Below are 24,693 nucleotides of genomic sequence, written 5' to 3'. Positions count from 1 at the left end.
TTTCTACTGACTCTATAATGTAGAAACCATCAAATAAAAATCTATCACAAAGTTTATACTAAAAAAACAAACAAACAAACAAACAAAAAAAAAAAATCAGATGCCTAAGACTCCTGCCCAGTAATATATGCTTTGCACTTGGCTATGCTATGTAAAGTTTATATGATCTATGCTAATAACATAATTCGTGATAGATGTTGAGGTCATGCTTTCTGTCAGAACAATTTCTCAAGCATAATCATCACGTTACGTGAAATTCTAAAGCTAGTTGTGCAAAAATAATGAAAGACCTTTTGTACACTGACTCTTCATTTATTGTACTTTGTAAACAAAATGCTGAATAAAACTTTTTAATCTGTATAATTTGGTCAGGTGCCCAGATTTATCATCTACACGCGAAAAAGAGAATGATGTGGGTTTCATTGGAAATGATACACAAACATAATATTGTCTCAAGAACATGATAACAGAGTTGAGTTTCAATAATATTTGACTTTGCTAATTTACGATTTGTAAAGTTGCCAACTTTCAAAGGTTGACCTTGAGAACCAAAAAACTGTAATACACAATAGAATTATACGCATCATAAGATGTCAATTTCTGTGTAATATCAATACAATATATAGCCAAAAGTATGTGCACCCCTGCCCATCACACCCATATGTCCTTGCTGAACATTCCATCACTGTAATAATAAGCTCTTCTCTTTTCTTCTGGGAAGGTTTCCACTAGATTCTGGGGTGTGGCTGTAGGGATTTGTGCTCATTCAGTTCAGCTACAAGAGCATTTGTGAGATCAGGTGCTCATGTTGGGATGTTGAGGAGGCTCCAGTTCTAGTTCATCCCAAAGGTGATCAGTGGAGTTGAGTTCAGTCAGTGCTCTTGAGTTCTTCCACTCCAACCTTAACACACCATGTCTTCATGGAGCTCGCTTTCTGCACAGGGGCATTGTCATTCATGCCTGAACAGGTTGGAGTTCCAGTGAAGGGAAATTATAATGCTACAGCTTTACAAAAACATTCTATACAGTTGTCTGCTTCCAGCTTTGTGGTAAGAGTTTGGGGAAGAAGCACATATTGGTGTGATGGTCAGGTGTCCAGATACTTTTGGCCAGACAGTGTATACACTGATAAAGGTTCGTGCTCACTCTTTAGGTCTGACTGCTGCTTCATGATGTGAAGGAGATTAGACAGGAAGTGTACAGCTAGCTCCATAGGTATGATGTGTTAGTCATTAAGAGACCAGGAATACCATGAATTCTTATTTAAATGAAATGCTTGGTAATGGATTCAGACATTAGTACCTGACTGTATATGCCGTGTTCTTACAATAACACTACCAAGTGAGGAAATGTAGGAGGAAATGTGAGATGTGATCTAAAACACAGGATTGTGAAGTAACACACAACTGTTCTAGAAGAAGCTCGACTCTATAATGATATACAGTTATTCTGATTTAGAATATTCTGTGCTTTCAGAACTCAGCTTTTAAAGTGATACCTGATCTTTCAGAACATTCTAGAACATGTCATGATTGTGAGTCTAGAAGCCGCTGCCGCTGCCCTCTGAATCGTGTACAGAGGGAGCAGAGTGTTTGTGTAACAACAGCTTGTCATGGTTCCTCTGCCCCTGCTGGGGCGCTGCATTGAGGGGGGTTCCATGGTGTTTGGTGGTGTCCAGCTCATCCACGTCATCGTTCTGCATTCTCACAGCAGCAATAACCTCTTGGTCTGAGGCGCTGAGTTTCAAACATCCAGAGCCCTGACCTTTGACCTCCATGGTTTCATCCTCCACCATCACAAAGGCGTCACCCCAGAGGCTCTCGCAGAGGTTTCGACCATGCTGGTACATCTGCTCATTGTGCGCGCACACGCACACACACACACACACACACACACATCAAAAAATATCAAGCATTATAGTATTCAATATAGGAAAATAATAGTGTGTGTGTAAGATTAATGACTGAGGAAACTTTCAATTGACATTTTATAATCTGAACATCCATCTAATTTAATTCAGTCTAATCCATCCATCCATCCATCCATCCATCCATCCATCCATCCATTTATCTATTCATTCATGCATCCATTAATTCATCCAACCATCCATTCATCCATCTGTTCATTCATTCATTCATTCATTCATTCATTCATTCATCCAACCATCCATCCATCCATTCATTCATCCATTTATCCATCCATCCATTCCTCTATCCCCCGTCCATCCCCCTGTTCATCCAAATCCCGTATTTCATGCCATAGCATGTATTCAGGTGAGTATTGGGTACCTGTTGATAGGGTATGCAACTACCAGTGCAGTTTAGTCCTCTGGGGTCTCTGGTCCAGTCTCGAGCACATGTGAGGTCTGATTTACAAACTTCATACCTGACACAGAGACAAAGCAACACAGACGCTCACACTAGTAACTTAAAACAAGCGTGTGCTGCTCAAGACAATGTAAGGCTAATAATTAATGGATAAAATTGTTTAAGGAAACATTTTTAACATTTATAGATGGAATGTTTCCAATGTCGGATGGCATGGTGGTGTAGTGGTTAGCACTGTCACCTCACAGCAAGAAGGTTCTGGGTTCGAGCCCAGTGGCCAACAGGGGCCTTTTTGTGTGGAGTTTGTATGTTCTCCCCGTGTCTGTGTGGGTTTCCTCCGGGTGCTCCGGTTTCCTCCACAGTCCAAAGACAGGCAGGTTCGGCTAATTGGTGGCTCTAAATTGACTGTAGGTGTGAATGTGAATGGTTGTTTGTCTCTCTGTATCAGCCCTGCAATGACCTGGCAAGTTGTCCAGGGTGAACCCCGCCTCTCGCCCATAGTCAGCTGGGATAGGCTCCAGCTCGCCTGTGACCCTGCACAGGATTAGCAGCTACAGATAATGGATAGATAGATGTTTCCACTGTCAGCACTTGAGGATGTAACTTAAAGGTTTCTGACATCTGAGATTTTTTGTGATATTATCTTCAGTACAGAGTAAAAAGAGAGGCTGGTGAGGGAACAACTGTTTATAGCTGCTGTAACACAAATGATCGCAGGAGCTAACTTGTTTCATGCATGTTCATAACAATAAGTATAACTACAAATGGATAAAAATTATGGCGTGGTGTTCTTTAATTAATAAAAAATTATTATATTAGTTTACAAATTGTTTTTCATTGACAATTGGCAGGTGCCCTTGTCCAGAGAAATTTAGAGACATGAAAGGACATTACATTTTAAATTTATACAAGCGAGCACTGGAGGGGTAAGGTCCTTGCTCAAGGTCCGACAAGGGACAACCTTTTGATCAGTAGTCTAACGCCTTAACCAGTGACGTACACACAGTTTTCAGCATGTTATGCTAATAAGGTGGGTGTGGCCTCACCAGTCTCTGCAGAAGCTGTGGCACAGTGGCACCGCCCTAAGGGAAGAACTACTCTGAGGGTGTGGCCAGTATGTGGTATCTGGAGAGCAGCGGTAAAAGCAAATGACTCTCTTCAGGAACTCCTCACATCTAGAGAGAGAGAGAGAGCGCGAGAGAGAGAATTACAGTTACTGAGTGTAGCCCATATGTTGGCTTTGTACTGTTGGAGTACTCTGTACAGTATTCCACCTGAACCCCACCCACAATAATTTGGGTATTATTTCGATGCTAGCACAGTAGTGCTACTTACCCTGGACTGAGAGAGCCACACCTGTCCCACAACACACCAGCAGTAGCAGCAGTAAGGTCTTCAATGTCCTGCTCTGAGCAACAAGCATCTGAGAAAAATATACTCATTAGCATTTTATATAAACCACCTGTGAATGTAAAATTAATACTTATATGTCACTGTTAGTTTAAAAACATCCAGCGTGTTCATCTATTTGAAAGCATTTACTCACTCTCCACGTACAATGAGCATTCTTTAAGATTGGGCTCTGGACTGGGCATGGATTTGTGAAGTCCATCCTGAAGACACACCCTTTCTCTGCACCAACCAAATGCAACCAGAAAACTTGTCCAATAGGCAAAGACTAATGCTGAGGGAATGACCATTTCAGCAAGTGGAAGAACGTCACTTGGGATGTGATGTGTTGCCTTGGAGAACAGTATTAGAAGTAAGACATTGGCCAATGAGGATGTATTAAGCCACTCGTCAATGAGGATATGATAAGCCACTGCTCAATGAGGATATATTAAGCCACTAGTCAGTGAGGATATGTTAAGCCACTAGTCAATGAGGATATTTTAAGCCACTGGTCAATGAGGATATTTTAAGCCACTAGTCAATGAGGATATATTAAGCCACTGGTCAATGAGGATATAATAAGCCACTGGTCAATGAAGATATATTAAGCCACTGGTCAATGAGGATATATTAAGCCACTGGTCAATGAGGATATATTAAGCCACTGGTCAATGAGGATATGTTAAGCCATTGGTCAATGAAGACATGTTAAGCCAATAGTCAATGAAGACATGTTAAGCCAATAGTCAATGAGGATATGTTAAGCCACTGGTCAATGAGGATATGTTAAGCCACTAGTCAATGAGGATATTTTAAGCCAGTGGTCAATGAGGATATTTTAAGCCACTAGTCAATGAGGATATATTAAGCCACTGGTCAATGAGGATATATTAAGCCACTGGTTAATGAGGATATATTAAGCCACTGGTCAATGAGGATATGTTAAGCCATTGGTCAATGAGGATATGTTAAGCCACTAGTCAATGAGGATATGTTAAACCACTAGTCAATGAGGATATGTTAAGCCACTAGTCAATGAGGATATGTTAAGCCACTAGTCAATGAGGATATGTTAAGCCACTAGTCGATGAGGATATGTTAACCCATTGGTCAATAAAGACATGTTAAGCCACTAGTCAATGAGGATAAGCCACTAGTCAATGAGGATATGTTAAGCCATTGGTCAATGAGTATATGTTAAGCCAGTAGTCAATGAGGATATGTTAAGTCAATAGTCAATGAGGATATGTTAAGCCACTGGTCAATGAGAATATGTTAAGCCACTATTCGATGAGGATATGTTAAGCCACTGGTCAATGAGGACATGTTAAGCCACTAGTCAATGAGGATATGTTAAGTCATTGGTCAATGAGGATATGTTAAGTCACCAGTCAATGAGGATATGTTAAGTCACCAGTCAATGAGGATATGTTAAGCCACTGGCCAATCAGGGTACTTTGTCATTGTCTAATAACGATACATTAACACACTAGCCAATGAGCATATGTTAAATTACTGGCCATGTAATGGTAAAAGTGCAGTAAATAATCAGATGTTATGGTAAAAGTGGGGTAAATAAAGGGATGTAAGGGTAAAACTGTCATACCTGGGTCCTGTTGCACGCTGCACTTAACTTCTTTTCTTCTGTTTTCTTTTTTCCCTGCTTCTCTCTGCTTGGAGCTGATGTTTTCCCATCAGCTGTCTGTGTGTCTCTGATTCAGTGGAGGACAACAATGATAACACACCCCCTCATTCACACATGCGCATGCACCACACAAGCCATCTTAGACTCCACCCCTTCACTCCTCCCCTCCCCCTCTCTCTTATACATACAGAGTTCTGTAAGGTTGCGACTGTGAAAATAAAAGTATGGAAACAGAGTGTATGTTTTAGAGCAGCTCCTGAACCCTGTGCTCAATTAAAGTGCCCTTGATGACTCCAGAGTGAACTGCCTCAGGCGATGCTGACTCACACCTGCACTTCTACCAAGTCAGCAACAAACACAGCTACGTTCCCCATGTTCATGTAACACCTACAGTGTTTATAGTCCTGGACAAAACTGGACATCGGGAAGGATTTAGTTCAGTACTGAAAGTGTCAGAGAAATATAATGAATGTAAGATTTAAGAAAAGCTTTCATTTAGTGTGCAAGCATGTGGCAACGTTAACTTTTCTTGCTTACATTATACTGTAGTACATATAAAAATTTGTTTGCTAAAATGAGAAGCCACAAAGTGTGAACGTCTCTGTCCTGAAGATGTCAGAAAGCTTAGTTACCTCTGACTGTTACAAAGCACTGACACTGGAGACTCCTTTAACATCAACAATTACACATGGTTTTAAAATCCAGTATTGAGGGCATTAATATAAACCTAAACCTGCATTACTGTCCGAGCTGCTGTTAGATAAAATTAATCAACACCTTCTGACTATTCAGGATCCAGAATTAAACAGCGCTGTGTAGCTCAACTTCAGACACGTCTTTGCTAATCGATGATGTAAGAGTTAATTCAACTATGTTGTAATCTGAGGAGAACTGGGATTCCCACAGTGCTTATAATACACAATGCAAATCTGTTAAGATGCTTTTCCAGAGTTTAAGCCCAAAGAAATGAAAACAAGTGAATTTGTTTTACGTAACTACAGCTAACCTGAAATCCATGCCGTCTAAAGCGGAGGAGATTTTTGTAATGGCAGGCAGCACGGGAACTGTTTTGTCTGGCTTTTGTCTACTCACTAGTGGACCTGATTAATGTTCTGTATTTCCCAGTCTACCTTATTCTCACTTAATGCACATAAAGTCCATGAATGCATAGCTGTGGAGTGTTTATTAATGTGTCCACCTTATACCTTCATCATCCCAATTATCCTCAACCATGTTGGGTCATTTTGGATGTTGTGAAAATGATAAAATGAGAAACATCTGGACATAATTAGCTCATGTGACCATAAAGCCGATGAGCTGTTGCCATGGTGTGGCATCCATCGTCCACAATTCAGTTAAATCGTATCTCTTCTGTCAGTTCTCCACGAATTTCTGTTCTGATTGTTTTGTTTGAAAGAACTCATCACTCTGCACAAAATTTGGTCATTGTTTTGTCAATTTTTTTGCTAGCAAGTTACTAATTAGTCCAAATTAACAAATTTTCCAGGCCTCTCACTAGAATTGTATCTCTTCTCTGATTTCTCATCTGATTCCAGTTCTGATCCATGTTTTGGGTCTATCTCCCCTCGAGGAACAAAACTTGGTCATTTGTTTGTTTGTTGATTTTCCTGTTGTAAACAATTTGTTTACAACTTTGTTTATTTTCAATTAAATCATATCTCCCCCCCCCCCCCCCCAGTTCTCAACGGATTTCAGCTCTGATTGTTTGATTTGAAAGAACTCAATATTCTGCACAACACTTGGTCATTGTATTGTAAATTTTTTGCTAACAAATTAGTAATTAGGTCACTTAACACATTTTCTTCTGACTAGAACTGTATCTCCTCTCTCATTTATCATGCGAATTCAGTTCTGATCGATGTTTTGGGTCGATCTTCCCTTGGGGAGCAAAATTTAGTCCTTTGTTGATGTTCTTGTTGTAAACAGTTTGTCGTGAAGGTTGGTCCTCTCTCACATCATCACATTTCAGTTCTGTTTCATGTTTTCGTCGTCATGGTTGTTTTGATGGCAGGCCAGATGAGCTACTACGCCCTTGACATTCTGGTCTGAATATAATCTGATCTGGGTTGAGACAGAGAGTGACCTAGATACGATGGCGCTGAGGGAAACAAGGGACTGAAACACAGCCTTGCAAAGAGGAGCCAGAACAAAAGTGTAATCCCTTTATGGCTGCATTTACTTTGACAACCAATTATTGATTGATTTTTTTTTTTTTGCAAACTTCTGACAAAAATCTGATATTGCTGCATATGTCTAAACAGCTTTCAGATCTGATATGGGGCACATTTGAATGAAGCTCTAAATTCAAAATATGTATAGCCATATATGATTAAAAATATCCATAGTCTTTATGGTCATTTGACTCATATCTAAACACACATCTTTTTTCCTGTTAATTGTGAAGTTATTATCATTGTTATGCAGTTGAAATTCATCATTTGGCACTCATTTGGAGTCCAGATTATATAAACTGTCTTATCAGTCTGTAGGAGTATATGACTGTGTAAAACCCTGCAGGATAAGTACAGATCCCAGGCCATCTAAGAGGACAATTCTTGTGAAATAGCAGAGAGAGGATATTGTCGGTCATGGCGTCAATCTTCTTTTTCTTCTTTTTACATCTTTTTCCTATTTCTACATGGGGTTGATGTGGAGAGGTTAAGCTGATAAGGTTAAAGGCCTTGCCTAAGGGCCCAACAGTGGCAGCTTCGTGGTACTGAACTCGCAAACCTCTGTAACCCAGAGCAGTCAATGCTTCAATGTTCATGTAAAATGAAAGGATTTAAGAATCATCTCAGTGTAAATAAAGTACAGAACCATTTTGCTGGGGGAATTATGTAAACATGGGAATCAGATATGGCTCAGGATTTATCTATCATGAGTCAGAGTCCTACAGCCTGGGTCTAACCAAGAGCCAGAGTCCTAGAGACTCTAACCAAGAGCCAGAGTCCTAGAGCCTGGGCCTAACCAAGAGTCAGAGTCCGAGAGACTGGGTCTAACCAAGAGTCAGAGTCTGAGAGACTGAGTCTAACCAAGAGTCAGAGTCCTACAGCCTGGGTCTAACCAAGAGCCAGAGTCCTAGAGCCTGGGCCTAACCAAGAGTCAGAGTCCGAGAGACTGGGTCTAACCAAGAGTCAGAGTCCGAGAGACTGGGTCTAACCAAGAGTCAGAGTCCGAGAGACTGGGTCTAACCAAGAGTCAGAGTCCGAGAGGCTGGGTCTAACCAAGAGTCAGAGTCCGAGAGGCTGGGTCTAACCAAGAGTCAGAGTCTGAGAGGCTGAGTCTAACCAAGAGTCAGAGTCCTACAGCCTGGGTCTAACCAAGAGTCAGAGTCTGAGAGACTGGGTCTAACCAAGAGTCAGAGTCCGAGAGACTGGGTCTAACCAAGAGCCAGAGTCCTACAGCCTGGGTCTAACCAAGAGTCAGAGTCCGAGAGACTGGGTCTAACCAAGAGTCAGAGTCCGAGAGACTGGGTCTAACCAAGAGTCAGAGTCCGAGAGACTGGGTCTAACCAAGAGTCAGAGTCCGAGAGACTGGGTCTAACCAAGAGTCAGAGTCCGAGAGACTGGGTCTAACCAAGAGTCAGAGTCCGAGAGGCTGGGTCTAACCAAGAGTCAGAGTCCGAGAGGCTGGGTCTAACCAAGAGTCAGAGTCTGAGAGGCTGAGTCTAACCAAGAGTCAGAGTCCTACAGCCTGGGTCTAACCAAGAGTCAGAGTCTGAGAGACTGAGTCTAACCAAGAGTCAGAGTCCTACAGCCTGGGTCTAACCAAGAGTCAGAGTCCGAGAGACTGGGTCTAACCAAGAGTCAGAGTCTGAGAGACTGGGTCTAACCAAGAGTCCGAGTCCTAGAGACTGGGTCTAACCAAGAGTCAGAGTCCTAGAGACTGGATCTAACCAAGAGTCAGAGTCCGAGAGACTGGGTCTAACCAAGAGGAGAAGCTCTAAATACTGGGACAGAACAAGAGTCAAAGACCTAAAACTTGGGCTATGGAAGAATAAAAAAAATCTAAACACTGGGATTAACCAAGAGTCAACACCCTAAATACTGGGACTAACCAAGAATCAAAAACCTAAATAACCAGTCATGTCTTCAATGCTCATGTAAAATTAAAGGCTTTTAGGAAGGCCACAATCATCTCAGAGAACCATTTTGCTGAGGGAATGATGTAAACATGGGAATCAGATATGGCTCATGATTTATCTATATGTAAATGTAAACAGGCAGAACAGAAACTGGAGAAACCATGGCCTAATGGTTAGAGAAGCAGCTTTGGGACCAAAAGGTCACTTGTTTTATTCCCTGGACCAGCAGGAATGGCTGAAATGCCCTTAAGCAAGACACCTAACCCCAGGCTGCTCTGGGTGTGTTGTACATCACTCTGGATAAGAGCACCTGCTGAATGCCTGTATGTAATGTAAAATCAAACCTACGTTAAAATATAGGAATTGTACATCAAAGGCCCACAGTATAAATGCAGGCTTTACTACTATTATTTCCAAACTTGCTCGATTCCACTTTTGTCCTGTCAAGTAAAGGCAAAGTTGCATAAATTATGCAGTTTCATAACCGTGGTTGAGCACAGACTTTCTCAGGCCTGGTTCATTTTCAGGCTGAAAGGGCACATCATAGCTTTCTCATTTAAACAGGCACAATGGTGTCCTTTGTGCACAAGCTATTCAGGGAAACAGCCACAAAAGACCCGGGCCTCAGTGTTTACCCGAGAAGGAACTCAAAATGTTCTCTACTGTAATAATCCAGTGCAGATCCTTCAGCTAAAGAGGAAAAAAAACTGCTAAAACGATGATAGAACAAAAATACACCAGATATCATCATGTCCTAGAAGTGTTGTAAGGATACAGCAGGATATAGAGCAAAAAAAAAAAAAAAAAGGTATCATATTCTATACATGTAAAGTTCAGAAAGGTCTATCCTTTAATTCTGCTCCAAATGTACACTCACTAAGGACTGTATAAGGTACACATTTGCATCTGCTCCTTCATACACAGGACTGGAATCAGTTCACATCACACATCAGAAAGTGGGGGAGATGTGATCTCAGTGATTAGAGCAAATAGTTTAAACCTTTCTTTCCATTAATAAAACAAAATCTCCAACACACACTGCATTTCTGAAATCCCATGGTGTTGAGCCTCGACATATACGGTAAATGAAAAATGATATTATATTTTGAAGAAGCATGGCTTAGCATCATGTCACAACTGACTGAACACAAATTTTTTGAGTGATTTTTAATGGATTAGGATTTTACTTTCATCCTCGAGAACAGTTTGACGACAGTATTAATGTGTGGCATACAAGGAGAAGTAAAATTATTATTATTATTATTATTTTAGGGTGGCACAGTGGTGTAGTGGTTAGCGCTGTCGCCTCACAGCAAGAAGGTCTGGGTTCGAGCCCCGTGGCCGGCGAGGGCCTTTCTGTGTGGAGTTTGCATGTTCTCCCCGTGTCCGCGTGGGTTTCCTCCGGGTGCTCCGGTTTCCCCCACAGTCCAAAGACATGCAGGTTAGGTTAACTGGTGACTCTAAATTGACCGTAGGTGTGAATGTGAGTGTGAATGGTTATCTGTGTCTATGTGTCAGCCCTGTGATGACCTGGCGACTTGTCCAGGGTGTACCCCGCCTTTCGCCCGTAGTCAGCTGGGATAGGCTCCAGCTTGCCTGCGACCCTGTAGAACAGGATAAAGTGGCTAGAGATAATGAGATGAGATTATTATTTAAAATTTTTTATTGTGTATTGCAAATACAGGTAGGTGTCACAAAAGTGCATCATTGTTCTATGTTATCTCCATTTTCCTCAACACAAGTGTTCCTGTGCTTAAGTGCCTGGATTCCTCTAAAAAAATTGCTTCAGTTTTAGTTTATGTTACACTTTTAAGGTTTTTGTTTGACTGACCGTCATGCTTATTCATGGCACTCAGAATTTCTCAGAATCACCATCAGTATATTCAGTAATGCTGATTACATATGAAGATGTTGGCCTGAGTAACATGATATAATTCTCATCTCATCTCATTATCTCTAGCCGCTTTATCCTTCTACAGGGTCGCAGGCAAGCTGGAGCCTATCCCAGCTGACTACGGGCGAAAGGCGGGGTACACCCTGGACAAGTCGCCAGGTCATCACAGGGCTGACACATAGACACAGACAACCATTCACACTCACATTCACACCTACGGTCAATTTAGAGTCACCAGTTAACCTAACCTGCATGTCTTTGGACTGTGGGGGAAACCGGAGCACCCGGAGGAAACCCACGCGGACACGGGGAGAACATGCAAACTCCACACAGAAAGGCCCTCGCCGGCCCCGGGGCTCGAACCCAGGACCTTCTTGCTGTGAGGCGACAGCGCTAACCACTACACCACCGTGCCGCCCATGATATAATTCATGAAATATAATTATATGAATTGCACAAATATATGAATATATAATTTATCATTTTTAAACTTCAAAATGAGCCGATCACAGTAGAAACGTTTTATCGTTTATTTTATTTATTTAACCTCTTGCCACAACATTAGTTTCTCAGCTTGTCACATATACTGGCCTTCTGACTTCACTTTTTCTGTCATTATTTTTTGCAGGGAGACATGAGACACTGAGGGGAGACTTGGGACATCATGTTGGGAGACTTGGGACATAGTGTGGAGACATGGAACAAAATAAAATACCTAGCTTCATCCTACATGTTTAATTATTATTTATGATCGAAATGGGACAAAACATGAAAATGCTTTCAAGTTTAAAATTTTAAATATTTTACAACAATAAAAAAATAACCCTTAATGTCCAACTTACAGTACCGCGCAAAAGTCTTGAGCGCATGTAAAGGAACACTGTTGACCAAAAAGAGTTTAAAAATAATGAAATGAAATGTTTCAACATTTAAAAAATACTATGAACAGTCAGCAGTAAGCCATAATAAATGAAACAAAGTCAGTATTTGGTGTGAGACGACCTTTTGCTTTAAAAAAAAAAAAAAGTCTGAGGTCCAGTGAGTGCAGTTTGATAAGGAAATGAGCTGTAGGTTTTACTGAGCATCTTACAGAACCAGCCCCAGTTCTTCTGGACACTTTGACTGTCACACTCGCTTCTTCATTTTACACCGAAACCCAGCAGCCTTCATTATGTTTTCTTTTTTAATCTGAAAAGTCATCTCTTATGGAATATGCTGCTCAGATACATTACAAACTTTTTTTCTGTAACATTTAATTTTGTGGGGGCGGCACGGTGGTGTAGTGGTTAGCGCTGTCGCCTCACAGCAAGAAGGTCCTGGGTTCGAGCCCCGTGGCCGGCGAGGGCCTTTCTGTGCGGAGTTTGCATGTTCTCCCCGTGTCCGCGTGGGTTTCCTCCGGGTGCTCCGGTTTCCCCCACAGTCCAAAGACATGCAGGTTAGGTTAACTGGTGACTCTAAATTGAGCGTAGGTGTGAATGTGAGTGTGAATGGTTGTCTGTGTCTATGTGTCAGCCCTGTGATGACCTGGCGACTTGTCCAGGGTGTACCCCGCCTTTCGCCCGTAGTCAGCTGGGATAGGCTCCAGCTTGCCTGCGACCCTGTAGAAGGATAAAGCGGCTACAGATAATGAGATGAGATGAGATGAGATTATTTAGCATGTTAATTTTTGATGTCTAAATTTTAATTTACACACTGCTTTTACACATTTACACGTGTTGTTTTTTAGGAGAAAAAAAAGATACTTTCTTTTAAGAGACTTCAAAACCAGAGGTCAGTGCTATGAATGTTTCCTGTGAGTGTAGGTTATAGTGAAAGTTTGGATTTTTATTCTATAAAAATCAAACTGATGCCATGAGGAGGCTGTAAATATCAACATATCTGTGTTTGTTTGTTTGTTTGTTTGTTTTAACCCCACCATTTCTCAATTTGTGCCCAGTTCTCCTTATCAGATTTTATTTATTTAAACCAGATTTTATTCCTGTAAATATTCAGGTTTGCAGTGACTGGCTGAGAAAAGAAAATGTTTTCTAATGTGACTGCATTTCATAATCGAGGACAGTGTCATCACAATTCAGACATGAAAAGAATTGAACTTGAAACCTGTGTGGTGTGAAATGGTCAGTGTACTAACACAGCTGCACCTCCCTGTGTCACTGTCGTACCACGTCTCCTGGACAAAGGGCTTCGACTAAACCTCCATTACAGTATATTAGCTGCATTAGTTCTGTATCTTCAGCAGAAAAAAAAAATAGAATATAAACATTTCCCGGCTGAATATCGACATTTGTTGCATACTTCTTTTATTTATTAAATATTACAAAATATTATTAAAACTTTTCATTTCGTTTTTATTAAATGACCTGTTTTACTTTTCATAATTTAAATATTGAAATAATTTTAATATTATCCAACTGAATAATTTTACTTTTTTTATTTAAATATTTTATTGTCTTACTATTGTGTGTGTATATTTATTTCCATCTTCTATTTAACAGTTTGAGCTGCATGATAAATGTATGAAAAGTGCTATAAATAAAGAGCTGAGAAAAATAACAAAAATTCAAATGGCGTTTAGAGCTATAACTGTTTAACTGTGGGTAATTAGTCTCAATCTTTTGGGCTCTGACTCTTGGTCAGTCCCAGTCTGCAGTCCCAGTCTGCAGGGCTTTGAATCTTCTTTAGCCCCAGCTTTAGATCTTTGACTCTTCATTAGTCCTGGTCTTTACGGTGTTCACTCTTGGTTAGTCCCAGTCTTTAGATCTTTGAGTCTTCTTTAACCCCATTTTAGGTCTTTGACTCTTATGCCGCTTTTCCACTACAAACGCGGCTGAGTCGGGCTGAGCCGTGCCGTGCTGAGTCGAGCTGAGTGGGGCTGTTGGAGTTGCATTTCGACTACAACCGCGCTGAACCGTGCTGGCTGGAAGTGGGTGGACACATTGGGTGGAGTTAGCGAAAGTGGGTGGACGTCAGGTGATGTCGCTAAGCAGCGCAAACAGTGACATCAGTGATCTTTTAAGCGGTTGTCTCACGACCCGGATAGTAAACAGTAAACATGGAGGACATGGAATCGTTAGTGTTGCTGGTCTTGGTGCTGTGGCTTGTTGTCACCGACAACGCCAACAGATACTGGCAAGAGCGTATAGATGAGGCGAGGCACATAAGGCTTCAGAAATTCTCGTAATTCGTAATTCTTCTCCTTCCGGGTTTGCAGTGTTTACAGATCCCAGTGCGCTCGCGGGGCGTGTGTGGGCATGTGAGGACACTCCTCCTCACCAATCAGTGCACAGGGGAGTGGAAAAGGGCCTTTTGGCTCGCTTCAGCCCCACTCCAAAACAGTGCGAGTTTTAGGGGCTAAGCAGGGCTGAAGCGAGCTGAGTCGTGCTGGTTTTTGGTAGTCAAAACGCGAGCCGTGTCGGGCTGAAGTGAGCTGAAGCGAGCTGAAGTGAGCTGAAAAAGGGTAGTGGAAAAGGGCCTTTAGTTTAGTCCCAGTCTTTAGGTCTTTGATTATTCTTTAACTCCATCTTTCAGTCTTTGACTCTTGATTAGTCCGAGTATTTAGGGTATTGACTCTTGGTTAGTCCCAATATTTAGATTTTTTTTATTCTTCTTTAGCCCAATTTTTAGGTCTTTGACGCTTAGTCTGTCCCAGTCTTTAGGGCTTCTACTCTGGGTTAGACTCAATCTCTCAGACTCTGACTCTTGATTAGTCCCAGTATTTAGGGCTTCTTCTCTTGGTTAGTCCCAGTCTTGAGGACTCTGATTCTTGGTTAGACCCAGTCTCTAGGACTCCGACTCTTGGTTAGACCCAGTCTCTAGGACTCTGACTCTTGGTTAGACCCAGTCTTTTGGATTCTGGTTCTTGGTCAGTCCCAGTCTTTAAGGTTTTGACTCTTCATTAGTCTCAGTATTGATGGCTCAGATTCTTGATTAATCCCAGTCTTTAGGGATTTGTCTTTTGGTTTAACCTAAAGCTCAAATTCTAATTCTTGATTATTACCAATCTAGTGAATTTTGTTTGTCTTTGTGCTTAAGACTTTTGATTTTTTTTCACAGTCTTTATGTTTTTTGGTTAGCCCCAGTGCTTTAGGATCTGATACATGGTTTGTCCCAGTCTTTGGGTCTCTGACTCTTTGTTAAACCTGGTATTTCGATCTTGGTTGGTGTCAACATTTAATGTTTTTTTTTCTTTATGTTCTAACGTTGAAAGGTCTGACTTCTGGTTTATCCCATTGTTCAAGAATCTATCTCTTAGTTAACCCCCACGGGTAAGAATCTGACTCATGATTAGTCATAGTCTTTAATATTCCAGCTCTTGCATATTTTCAGTTTCTGACCATTCCCAGTGTTTACAGTTAAAGCCCATTTAAAAAAAATTAAACCTAGTTGTGAGCTTTAAAACTCTAACACTTTTATAGAATACCAGCCATGTTATATTGTACGACAATGCCTTTTTTTAACATCTCTACACACCAGGGGTCAGACCTTCACTCCCTTCCATGATGTGAGTCTCCTGATTTTAGAGTTCTGAGTCACACACTGTGCTCATATGCCATGGAATTTCCTACAATTATGTAGAAATGCATTCAAGATTATAGCATACAGTGAGTGCAAACAATTTGATTTACTGCCCCTGGACAATCAAAATAAGTTACAGGACTGTAAGTCTTTAGAGCTACATTCAATCATTGCTATCGCTTTCAGTCATTCTCTCTCTGTAAAGCTCATTCGGAGTTTAATCACACTGCTGACTGTTCCTGCTGTGTCTGGCATGATGATGATGAGCGTGGAGGTTGAGTGATCACAGCATCTGCTGGCAGTGATTCCCACTGTTTCCACTGTTTTATTCTTTTTTTTCCCCCCTCAAACTCATTTTGCTGTGAGATTAAGACCTGTTTGGTGGTTTCTGCATGTAGAGACTTCTTATCTGTGTTGTATGGTTTTCTCATAATACTGTATGTGATGAAATAGTTTCCAGCTTATTATTTTCCTTTCTCATTACTCTTCTCTCCCTATATGTCTGTTTCTCTCTGTAAGTCTGTGCGAAAGACTGTTGCATTTTATAATTAGCTTCTCATAACCAGCCAAGAAACAATTACGTAATTCGGGATCTGGTCTGCAAATGATCTCATTTCTACTGTTTTACCATTTTCAGCCATAACGTGTGGTTACCCTTAACAGGGTTGCCAGGTCTACGTGACAAAATCCTCTCCCAAATCCTGAGTATTGCTTTTACAGTCCAGAATTATGACCTTCGTTGGAAAATGTAATATTCAAACCTAACATCATATAGTATTTATTTAAAGATGCTTAGATGAATAAAAATAAAGGTCCTATAATAATTTTCAGATACTGTTTTATGCAATGTTATATGAAATGAAATAATATTATTTCATTAAATAAATAAATAACCATTAATTAAATATATATAAATAAATAGCCAGCCAAACAAACAAACAAACAAACAAACAAACAATTTAGTTTATATATTTATTTACTAATATTATTTAATGAAATAATATTAGTAAATAAACAAATAAATATTTTTAAAAATAACTAAATATTAATAAACAGACAAGCAAATAGATAGATAGATAGATAGATAGATAGATAGATAGATAGATAGATAGATAGATAGAAAATCTCATCTCATCTCATTATCTGTAGCCGCTTTATCCTGTTCTACAGGGTCGCAGGCAAGCTGGAGCCTATCCCAGCTGACTACGGGCGAAAGGCGGGGTACACCCTGGACAAGTCGCCAGGTCATCACAGGGCCGACACATAGACACAGACAACCATTCACACTCACATTCACACCTACGCTCAATTTAGAGTCACCAGTTAACCTAACCTGCATGTCTTTGGACTGTGGGGGAAACCGGAGCACCCGGAGGAAACCCACGCGGACACGGGGAGAACATGCAAACTCCACACAGAAAGGCCCTCGCCGGCCCCGGGGCTCGAACCCGGACCTTCTTGCTGTGAGGCGACAGCGCTAACCACTACCGTGATGCCTTTCGTCCACGAAACGCACACATCAATTTTCATTGTGTCCACGAAATGATGAAGACAGTATGTCATTTCGTGTGTGTGAAGTCAAGCACGGAATGCATTCCCTATATCACGAAATTCATGGTGTCAATCACGACATGTATTTCGTCCACGGAATGCATATGATGCATCACGAAATGAATTTCGTCAATGACAGAACGCATTTCGTCCCACGTGGCACCCCATAGTTTAACCCTCAAACAGCCCTTTGAAGACAGCTAACTTGACAGTGGATTTAAAAAACAAACAAACAAACAAACAAAAACAGCCAAAATGTCCTCACTTCTCAAACAGGTCCTCACTCTGTTGGTAAAAACCGTATTCCGGTCCTCAGTCTGTACCACACACACACACACACACGCACACACACAGGCGCCTCCGCATTGTTCTGCCGGTCTCCTCCTCATAAAAGGAATAAAAGGAGCAGAGGGGGCGCGCGGGCCAATCAGCTGAGCTCGAGGAGGAGACAAGCAGCTCGTGCGTTCGGTGCTGCTGACATCCTCACTGCAATAACGGGCGACACGCGCGCGCGCACACACACTTCCGCGTTGCGTCTCGAGCGCGTGAGTTCCGTTTCTGTAGTGTTTACATGTGTTAACGGAGCAGCGACGGAGCGCGAGCCGCTTCCTGCTCAGTGACTCCTCTCTCTCGCGCGCGCGTGTGGAAGATGTAACCGTTATTATTATTATTATTATTATTATTATTATTATCCGGAGCAGCCGTTATTTATTTTTCTCCGTTACCAGAAGAGGATTTGGATGTGATCGGGGTCTGCGCTTCTTGTTTCAGGGCGTTTACGGGTTAAATATGGTTTTCTGACACGAACCGGGACGATAAGGAGCTCCGTTAGCTAACGGGAGAAAACCCCGGACCGGATGCGGCGGTGAAGCCGTGATGGCTGTGCTGTGTATAAGGTAAGGTCCGGTCCGGTCCGGTTATTGTGTGAGGAAACGGTGATAATCGGACAGCAACGCAATGATTCAACATCTGTCCAGTTCCAGCGGTTGTGGACTGAGCAGCTCCCTGGTGTCGGTTTAGCAGCCCGCCTTCTTTCCCCTGTGGTACCGGAACATCATCCGACCCAACCATGGACGACACCGGCATCATCCGGCGCAGGCGGCTGCAGGTGAGAACATCAGTCTTTCAGCTCTCATACCGTCAGAGCTGAGCTGAGATATCGCGATACTACCGGCCATCGCGATACCGATAGACCGCACAGTAAGTGTCATGGGTAGTCAGTGGTATTTATTGTTCATAAACATTTCCCAGGATCTCTGCTTTAGTCCTGCAGCAGAGCGCTTTCATTTTCATCAAGTGTGTATGGAGACATGATGATCTGTTTACAGGAACGCTATTGTTCTGCATGTTGCAGGTTCGTGTTCTTCAATATGCAAATACGAAACACAGAATAAGGGAACAGGCTGCCAGAAAATTACGCACGCAACCCAAATCGCATCCTCCGGCTAAGACACGTTTGGCGTCTGAGTTTTGCTACGATTAATGAACAACTGCCACTGAAAATCATAACCATAAAGCACATTTAAGGTTTCAGTGATATCACACACACACACACACACACACACAATCATCCAAGAGGTTAATTCATGGATGCTTTCGCTGAGCAGGACTCAGATGTTTCTAACACACCTGATCCAGATAAAGCCTTATCCTGTAGCCTCCTCATGAGAGAAGTAGGTGTGCTATGGGCACAGAGGCCACGCCTCCTTCAGTGAGACTGACAGGCATGTAGGCCATGCCTCCTTCAGTGAAACTGACAGGCACGTAGGCCACACCTTCCTCACTGAGACTGACAGGCATGTAGACCACACCTTTAGTGTCACTGACAGGCACGTAGGCCATGACTACCTCACTGAGACTGACCAGCACAGAGCCCATGCCTCCTTCAGTGTCACTGACAGGCACGTAGGCCACACCTTCCTTAGTGAGACTCACAGGCACATAGACCACACTTTCTTCAGTGTCACTGACAGGCATGTAGGCCACACCTCCTTCACTGAGACTGACAGGCACGTAGACCATGCTTTCCTTACTGAGACTGACAGGCACATAGGCCACACCCCCTTCACACCTCCTTCTGACCGTGACTGATCCTGACTGATACAGAGGCCACACCTCTTTCAATGTGACTGACAGGCACAGAGGCCACACCCCCTTCACTTTTAAACCCTTTCCACCAACGCAAACTAGGTGCTTGTTCTGGGCTGGTGTTAGTCCCGGTTCTGACTCAGTTCAACTTGTGAATGTTTTAAGGACCGGTTTGCTTTTCCACAGGTTAGAGAGCCACATCATTACATCACTGTTTACAGCTGTATATGTCTCCGCTTTCCCAGCAACACAGTACAGAGACTTTACTTGGGCGGGGCCAGGTTTATTAGCGGAAAAATGAGTGTTCTGTAAGAGACATTTTGATAAATAATAATAAACATAATGTGTATTTTGGTGTATCACCAAACGGAGCTGTGCTGTGCTAGAACAGTTGGCCAAATCACCGATCACGTGAACGGAGAACTTTCACTCCGGAGATGATCTTTATCAGTGTGAATGTTAGGTGGTATTGTCAGTGTTACCATGACAACAGGGAGAGTCCAGTGAGCATGTTTTTCACCTTTTTAACTGATTGTTAAAAATGTGTACATTTGGTGGGTGTTGTTTTCATTTCAGTAACAGAAATGAACAGTCCATTTTTGTTTTGATTATCAGAACTCGCAGGCACGACATTTCAAAGCACACTGTGTTTCTTTGGAAGTCAAATGAAATAATAAGAGAAAACTGTTTTTCTGAAACCCGTGGTTGTTGCTGATCTAGAACATGCGCGATGAGCAGCCTGAGCAGAACAGGTTCTAATCCACGTGAGCGGAACCTGGTGATGTCAACCCGTTCCACTGACCACCACCACAAGTAGATTTCAGTCGTGGGGTAAACGCTGGGGCAGAACAGTGGATTATGCCACTTTTCCACTACAAACGCGGCTGAGTCGGGCTGAGCCGTGCCGTGCTGAGTCGGGCTGAGCGGGGCTGTTGGAGTTGCATTTCGACTACCACCGCGCTGAACCGTGCTGGCTGGAAGTGGGTGGACACATTGGGTGGAGTTAGCGAAAGTGGGTGGACGTCAGGTGATGTCGTTAAGCAGCGCAAACAGTGACATCAGTGAGCTTTTAAGCGGTAGTCTCACGACCCGAATAGTAAACAATAAACATGGAGGACATGGAGTCGTTAGTGTTGCTGGTCTCGGTGCTGTGGCTTGTTGTCACCGACAACGCGGACAGATACTGGCAAGAGCGTATAGATGAGGTGAGGCGCATAAGGCTTCAGAAATTCTCGTAATTCGTAATTCTCCTTCTTCCGGGTTTGCGGTGTTTACAGATCCCAGCGCGCTCGCGGGGCGTGTGTGGGCGTGTGAGGACACTCCTCCTCACCAATCAGTGCACAGGGGAGTGTCTGCTCACGCCCCCAGCCTCACTCGGCTCGCTTTGGCTCGCTTCAGCCCCACTCCAAAACGGTGCGAGTTTTAGGGGCTAAGCAGGGCTGAAGCGAGCTGAGTCGTGCTGGTTTTTGGTAGTCGAAACGCGAGCCGTGTCGGGCTGAAGTGAGCTGAAGCGAGCTGAAGTGAGCTGAAAAAGGGTAGTGGAAAAGGGCCTAAAGTCACACTAGATGCTACACTCACTCTGGTTTTTGCAAAGAAGGGGTTACAAAGTTTAATTAGTCTTCTTGGTCTTGATAGTCCCATCTAAGCCCCTGATGTAAATGGTTCTTGGTTCGAGAACAGCTCTGGAACCAGTTTTCCAGGCTGAGATCCAGTTCTTTGGTTGTTGACACGGGAAGAACTGGGTCAAGATCAGGCACCGGCTCTGAACTGCAACTTGAACTGCCTTGGTGGAAAAGGGGTATTTGGTGTGTGTGAATGCTTACAGGTGTTTATGTGCATTCTGAGCAGTATAGTAAGATAGTAGCGCTGTTAATAACTCCTGATAAACCTCGCCTGCTCAGTCTTTACAGGAAAATATCAGACCGAGGTCTTGACAGTACGGCTCGGCTCGTACAAAAGACCTCGGACTGATATTTTCCCATAAAGACAGAGCAAGCGAGGTTAATCAGGAGTTTATTATCTGGCTTCATTATTTCTAAGATTAAAATAGATGGTCATTATAACGAGGTGTGATGCTGCTTTCTTTCAGTCATGTCATATTTGTACCGTAGATAAGTTGCGCAGGCAGAATAAATGGCTAGCGGTTTCAGAACTGAATTTCTGTTAGCGGTTAGCGCTTTCTGAACGCTCTTCGTTGCTCATTTCTTGAATAACTCAGTGACTCTTGTTTGTCTTTTGTGTTTCGGCTGTTTTTGATTCCGTTTGATTTCCAGTTAATCTTTATTTGTTGTTTTGTTCTTGTTTATTTTTTGCAACATTGAAAGCCGGCGCCTTGGAAAGAAAGTCCATAATCACGCACGGGATTATTACAGGAAAATATTACCCGCCAAGGAACCAATCAGAGCGCATGATTTTACCGGAAGTAGCTCATGCCATATAATAATATCTTGTATACATTAGATACATTGAACAGTTATTCCACGAAATCGAGTCGTACAGGAGCTGATGGCTGATGAGGTGCATAGCACCGAGTAGAATAACTGTTTTATTCTAAATACATTCACTGGATTTGGAGAAATGGAGCATTTTTATTTTCATTTTTTTGCAAATTCTATAAATAAAAACTTTATACAAAACGTCCGACAAAATCATTTCCACTTAGAATGTAAACAAACTGGTGAAATGACAGGAACAATTTGTGAAAAATGTGATAATAATAATTCTCGAAAAATAAAAAAAAATTGATGTGTTCTTTCCATTTATTATTTTGTTGCTTTTTTAACTTTTTTTTGAGGGGGGTTGTTTTCGAGCAGAGTTTTTTTGTTCTCGGTTGGTTCAGCAACACGCTCTGCCATTTTGTTTTTCTCTACTCGCAGTATATGACCTGATATCCTAGTAGTAGAGTAGCCAATCAGAGCATGAGATTGCTCATATCCAGTGAATGTGGATAGAATAATAACAATTACACTACATTTGTAAAGACTGTGTGTGTGTGTGAGAGAGAGAGAGAGAGTTTACTCAGTATCACATGTTTATGACACAGAGGAAGGCTTGTTGTCTTGAAGCGAGAATAATTGTCCTCTAACGGCTTTCTTGGTCCTTTGGGTCTCTTCCCTCCATCTGACACACACACACACGCACACACACAAGCGGCATTTAACACCCCTGCCAGGCTGCCCTGTCACCACCATATGGCTGAGCACCCAGTCTCTGGGGAGCAAAGGTCAGAGTTCAAACCCACAATTTCACTCATTTAAGACTCCACACAGAGTGAGAGAGAGAGAGATGCATTAGGGTGTTGAATGCGTTCTCCAGTATGGTGTGTGTGTTTTCTGTCTCCAGTGGAAAATCCATTTACCGAAATTCAGTTTTCCACTACAGTGCAGTCGAGTTCTGGATTCTGATTGGTCAGGAGGTGTTGATTAGTTTTCTACAGAATGGCAACTTTGACAGTCGCACAGGTTTATATTAAATCACTCAGTGTCTCAAAATGTTATGACATCTACTCAAGGACTGATGCGTTGTATGTATTCTGAGATGCTTTTCTGTTCAGTACGGGTGTAAAGAGTGATTATTTAAGTTAATATACAGGTCTTCCTGTCAGCTCAGACCAATCTGCTGATTCTCCTCTGATCTCTCTCTCTCTCTCTCTCTCTCTCTCTCTCTCTCTCTCTCTCTCTCGTCTCTCTCTCTCTGTTGAAGCCCTGGTCCTACAATACCGATAACTATAAATAAATCGGTCCCCCTGCAGTTTATGTGGTCGGTGCTCACACCAAACCAATAACGATCCCTATAGCCCAGGCCTGGGTTTATCCGTATCGGTGAGACTCTGGAGCTTTTGGAGCCATTTTTCCAGGCTTGGACCTGATCCAATAAAACATCTGACCAATCAGGTAATTGTTTACACGTGACTTTGTCTGAGCACGTGCTATTTTTCTCCAGGCATCTTTGTACATCCTTGTTGGATCATCAAGTCAAGGAATAGGGATTCACGGAAAAAAAAAATATAATACAAAGCACGGATCTTTTATTCACAGATATGTGATTTTCCATGAAGTAAATTAATAAAGTAAATACTATATAAATGCAGGTAAGATATTTTAATTATGAACTTCAGCCATCCAAACATTTAATTATTTTAAACTTCTTTTTTTTTTATCCGTGATGCATCATCCGTATGAAATCAGTAACGAATCTGTAATGTACTGAAACGTCTGTGACCGATCCGTAAATTATTAGCATCCGTATTAAAATCTGTAACCACTCTGCATTTTGTATTCTTTTTTTTTTTAAATTATATTTCCGTAGTCTGTGACCTCTCCGTATTTTATCAACCACCGGAGTGTGTAAATGGGTTGTTTTGGAGCCCAAGCTGTACAGTATGACCCAGAATAGTGTGCTCCAACTTGGAAAAAACTTCCCTGACTATTCCTAAGTTGCATGTGTTCATTTCCCTGAGTGTCAGGACCAAGCGATATTATAGTTGTGGTGTTCCTGCTCCAGACTGGAACTAAATTCAGGCCGAGGGATAGTCAGAGTTGGAGTTATAGGTATACAGTGGTGCTTGAAAGTTTGTGAACCCTTTAGAATTTTCTATATTTCTGCATAAATATGACTTAAAACATCATCAGATTTTCACACAAGTCCTAAAAGTAGATAAAGAGAACCCAGTTAAACAAATGAGACAAAAATATTATACTCAGTCATTTATTTATTGAGGAAAATGATCCAATATTACATATCTGTGAGTGGCAAAAGTATGTGAACCTCTAGGATTAGCAGTTAATTTGAAGGTGAAATTACAGTCCGGTGTTTTCAATCAATGGGTTGACAATCAGGTGTGAGTGGGCACCCTGTTTTATTTAAAGAACAGGGATCTATCAAAGTCTGATCTTCACAACACGTTTGTGGAAGTGCATGAACAAAGGAGATTTCTGAGGACCTCAGAAAAAGCATTGTTGATGCTCATCAGGCTGGAAAAGGTTACAAAACCATCTCTAAAGAGTTTGGACTCCACCAGTCCACAGTCAGACAGATTGTTTACAAATGGAGGAAATTCAAGACCATTGTTACCCTCCCCAGGAGTGGTTGACCAACAAAGATCACTCCAAGAGCAAGGCGTGTAATAGTCAGCGAGGTCACAAAGGACCCCAGGGTAACTTCTAAGCAACCGATG

At 42.1% G+C, this 24,693-nt stretch overlaps 2 protein-coding genes across 4 annotated transcripts in view; one reads left to right on the top strand and one right to left on the bottom strand.

The window, feature by feature from the left end:
- Positions 1 to 318: 318 nt before the first annotated feature.
- rtbdn (retbindin) lies at positions 319 to 17,778 on the bottom strand. Of its 2 annotated transcripts, XM_060904016.1 has the most exons (7): positions 17,695 to 17,778; positions 5,326 to 5,431; positions 3,874 to 4,069; positions 3,663 to 3,750; positions 3,374 to 3,502; positions 2,289 to 2,385; positions 319 to 1,849 (listed from the first exon to the last, which is right to left on the bottom strand). In XM_060904016.1, exons 3-7 carry the CDS (start codon positions 4,025 to 4,027, stop codon positions 1,541 to 1,543), a joined length of 777 nt encoding a protein of 258 aa, XP_060759999.1. In that variant the 5' UTR covers positions 4,028 to 4,069; positions 5,326 to 5,431; positions 17,695 to 17,778; the 3' UTR covers positions 319 to 1,540. The 2 variants fall into 2 exon arrangements, with proteins under 2 accessions (XP_060759999.1, XP_060760000.1); XM_060904017.1 differs by lacking the exons at positions 5,326 to 5,431; positions 17,695 to 17,778 and having other exon boundaries at positions 3,885 to 4,025.
- A 180-nt stretch (positions 17,779 to 17,958) lies between these two features.
- Positions 17,959 to 24,693, top strand: part of LOC132870676 (microtubule-associated serine/threonine-protein kinase 1-like) — a 52,424-nt gene continuing 45,689 nt past the window's right edge. For both annotated transcript variants that reach the window (XR_009651169.1, XM_060904442.1), the window contains exons 1-2: positions 17,959 to 18,325; positions 18,407 to 18,537. Coding sequence is in view for 1 of the 2 variants with exons in the window: in XM_060904442.1 (XP_060760425.1) it covers positions 18,499 to 18,537 (39 nt within the window). In the remaining variant the exon portion in view is untranslated. The remainder of the gene's footprint in view (positions 18,326 to 18,406; positions 18,538 to 24,693) is intronic.

Source organism: Neoarius graeffei, chromosome 22 (assembly GCF_027579695.1).
Source record: "Neoarius graeffei isolate fNeoGra1 chromosome 22, fNeoGra1.pri, whole genome shotgun sequence".
NCBI lineage: Eukaryota > Metazoa > Chordata > Actinopteri > Siluriformes > Ariidae > Neoarius > Neoarius graeffei.
The sequence above is the reverse complement of the archived record's forward strand: the minus strand, read 5'-3'. Positions and strand labels throughout refer to the sequence as shown.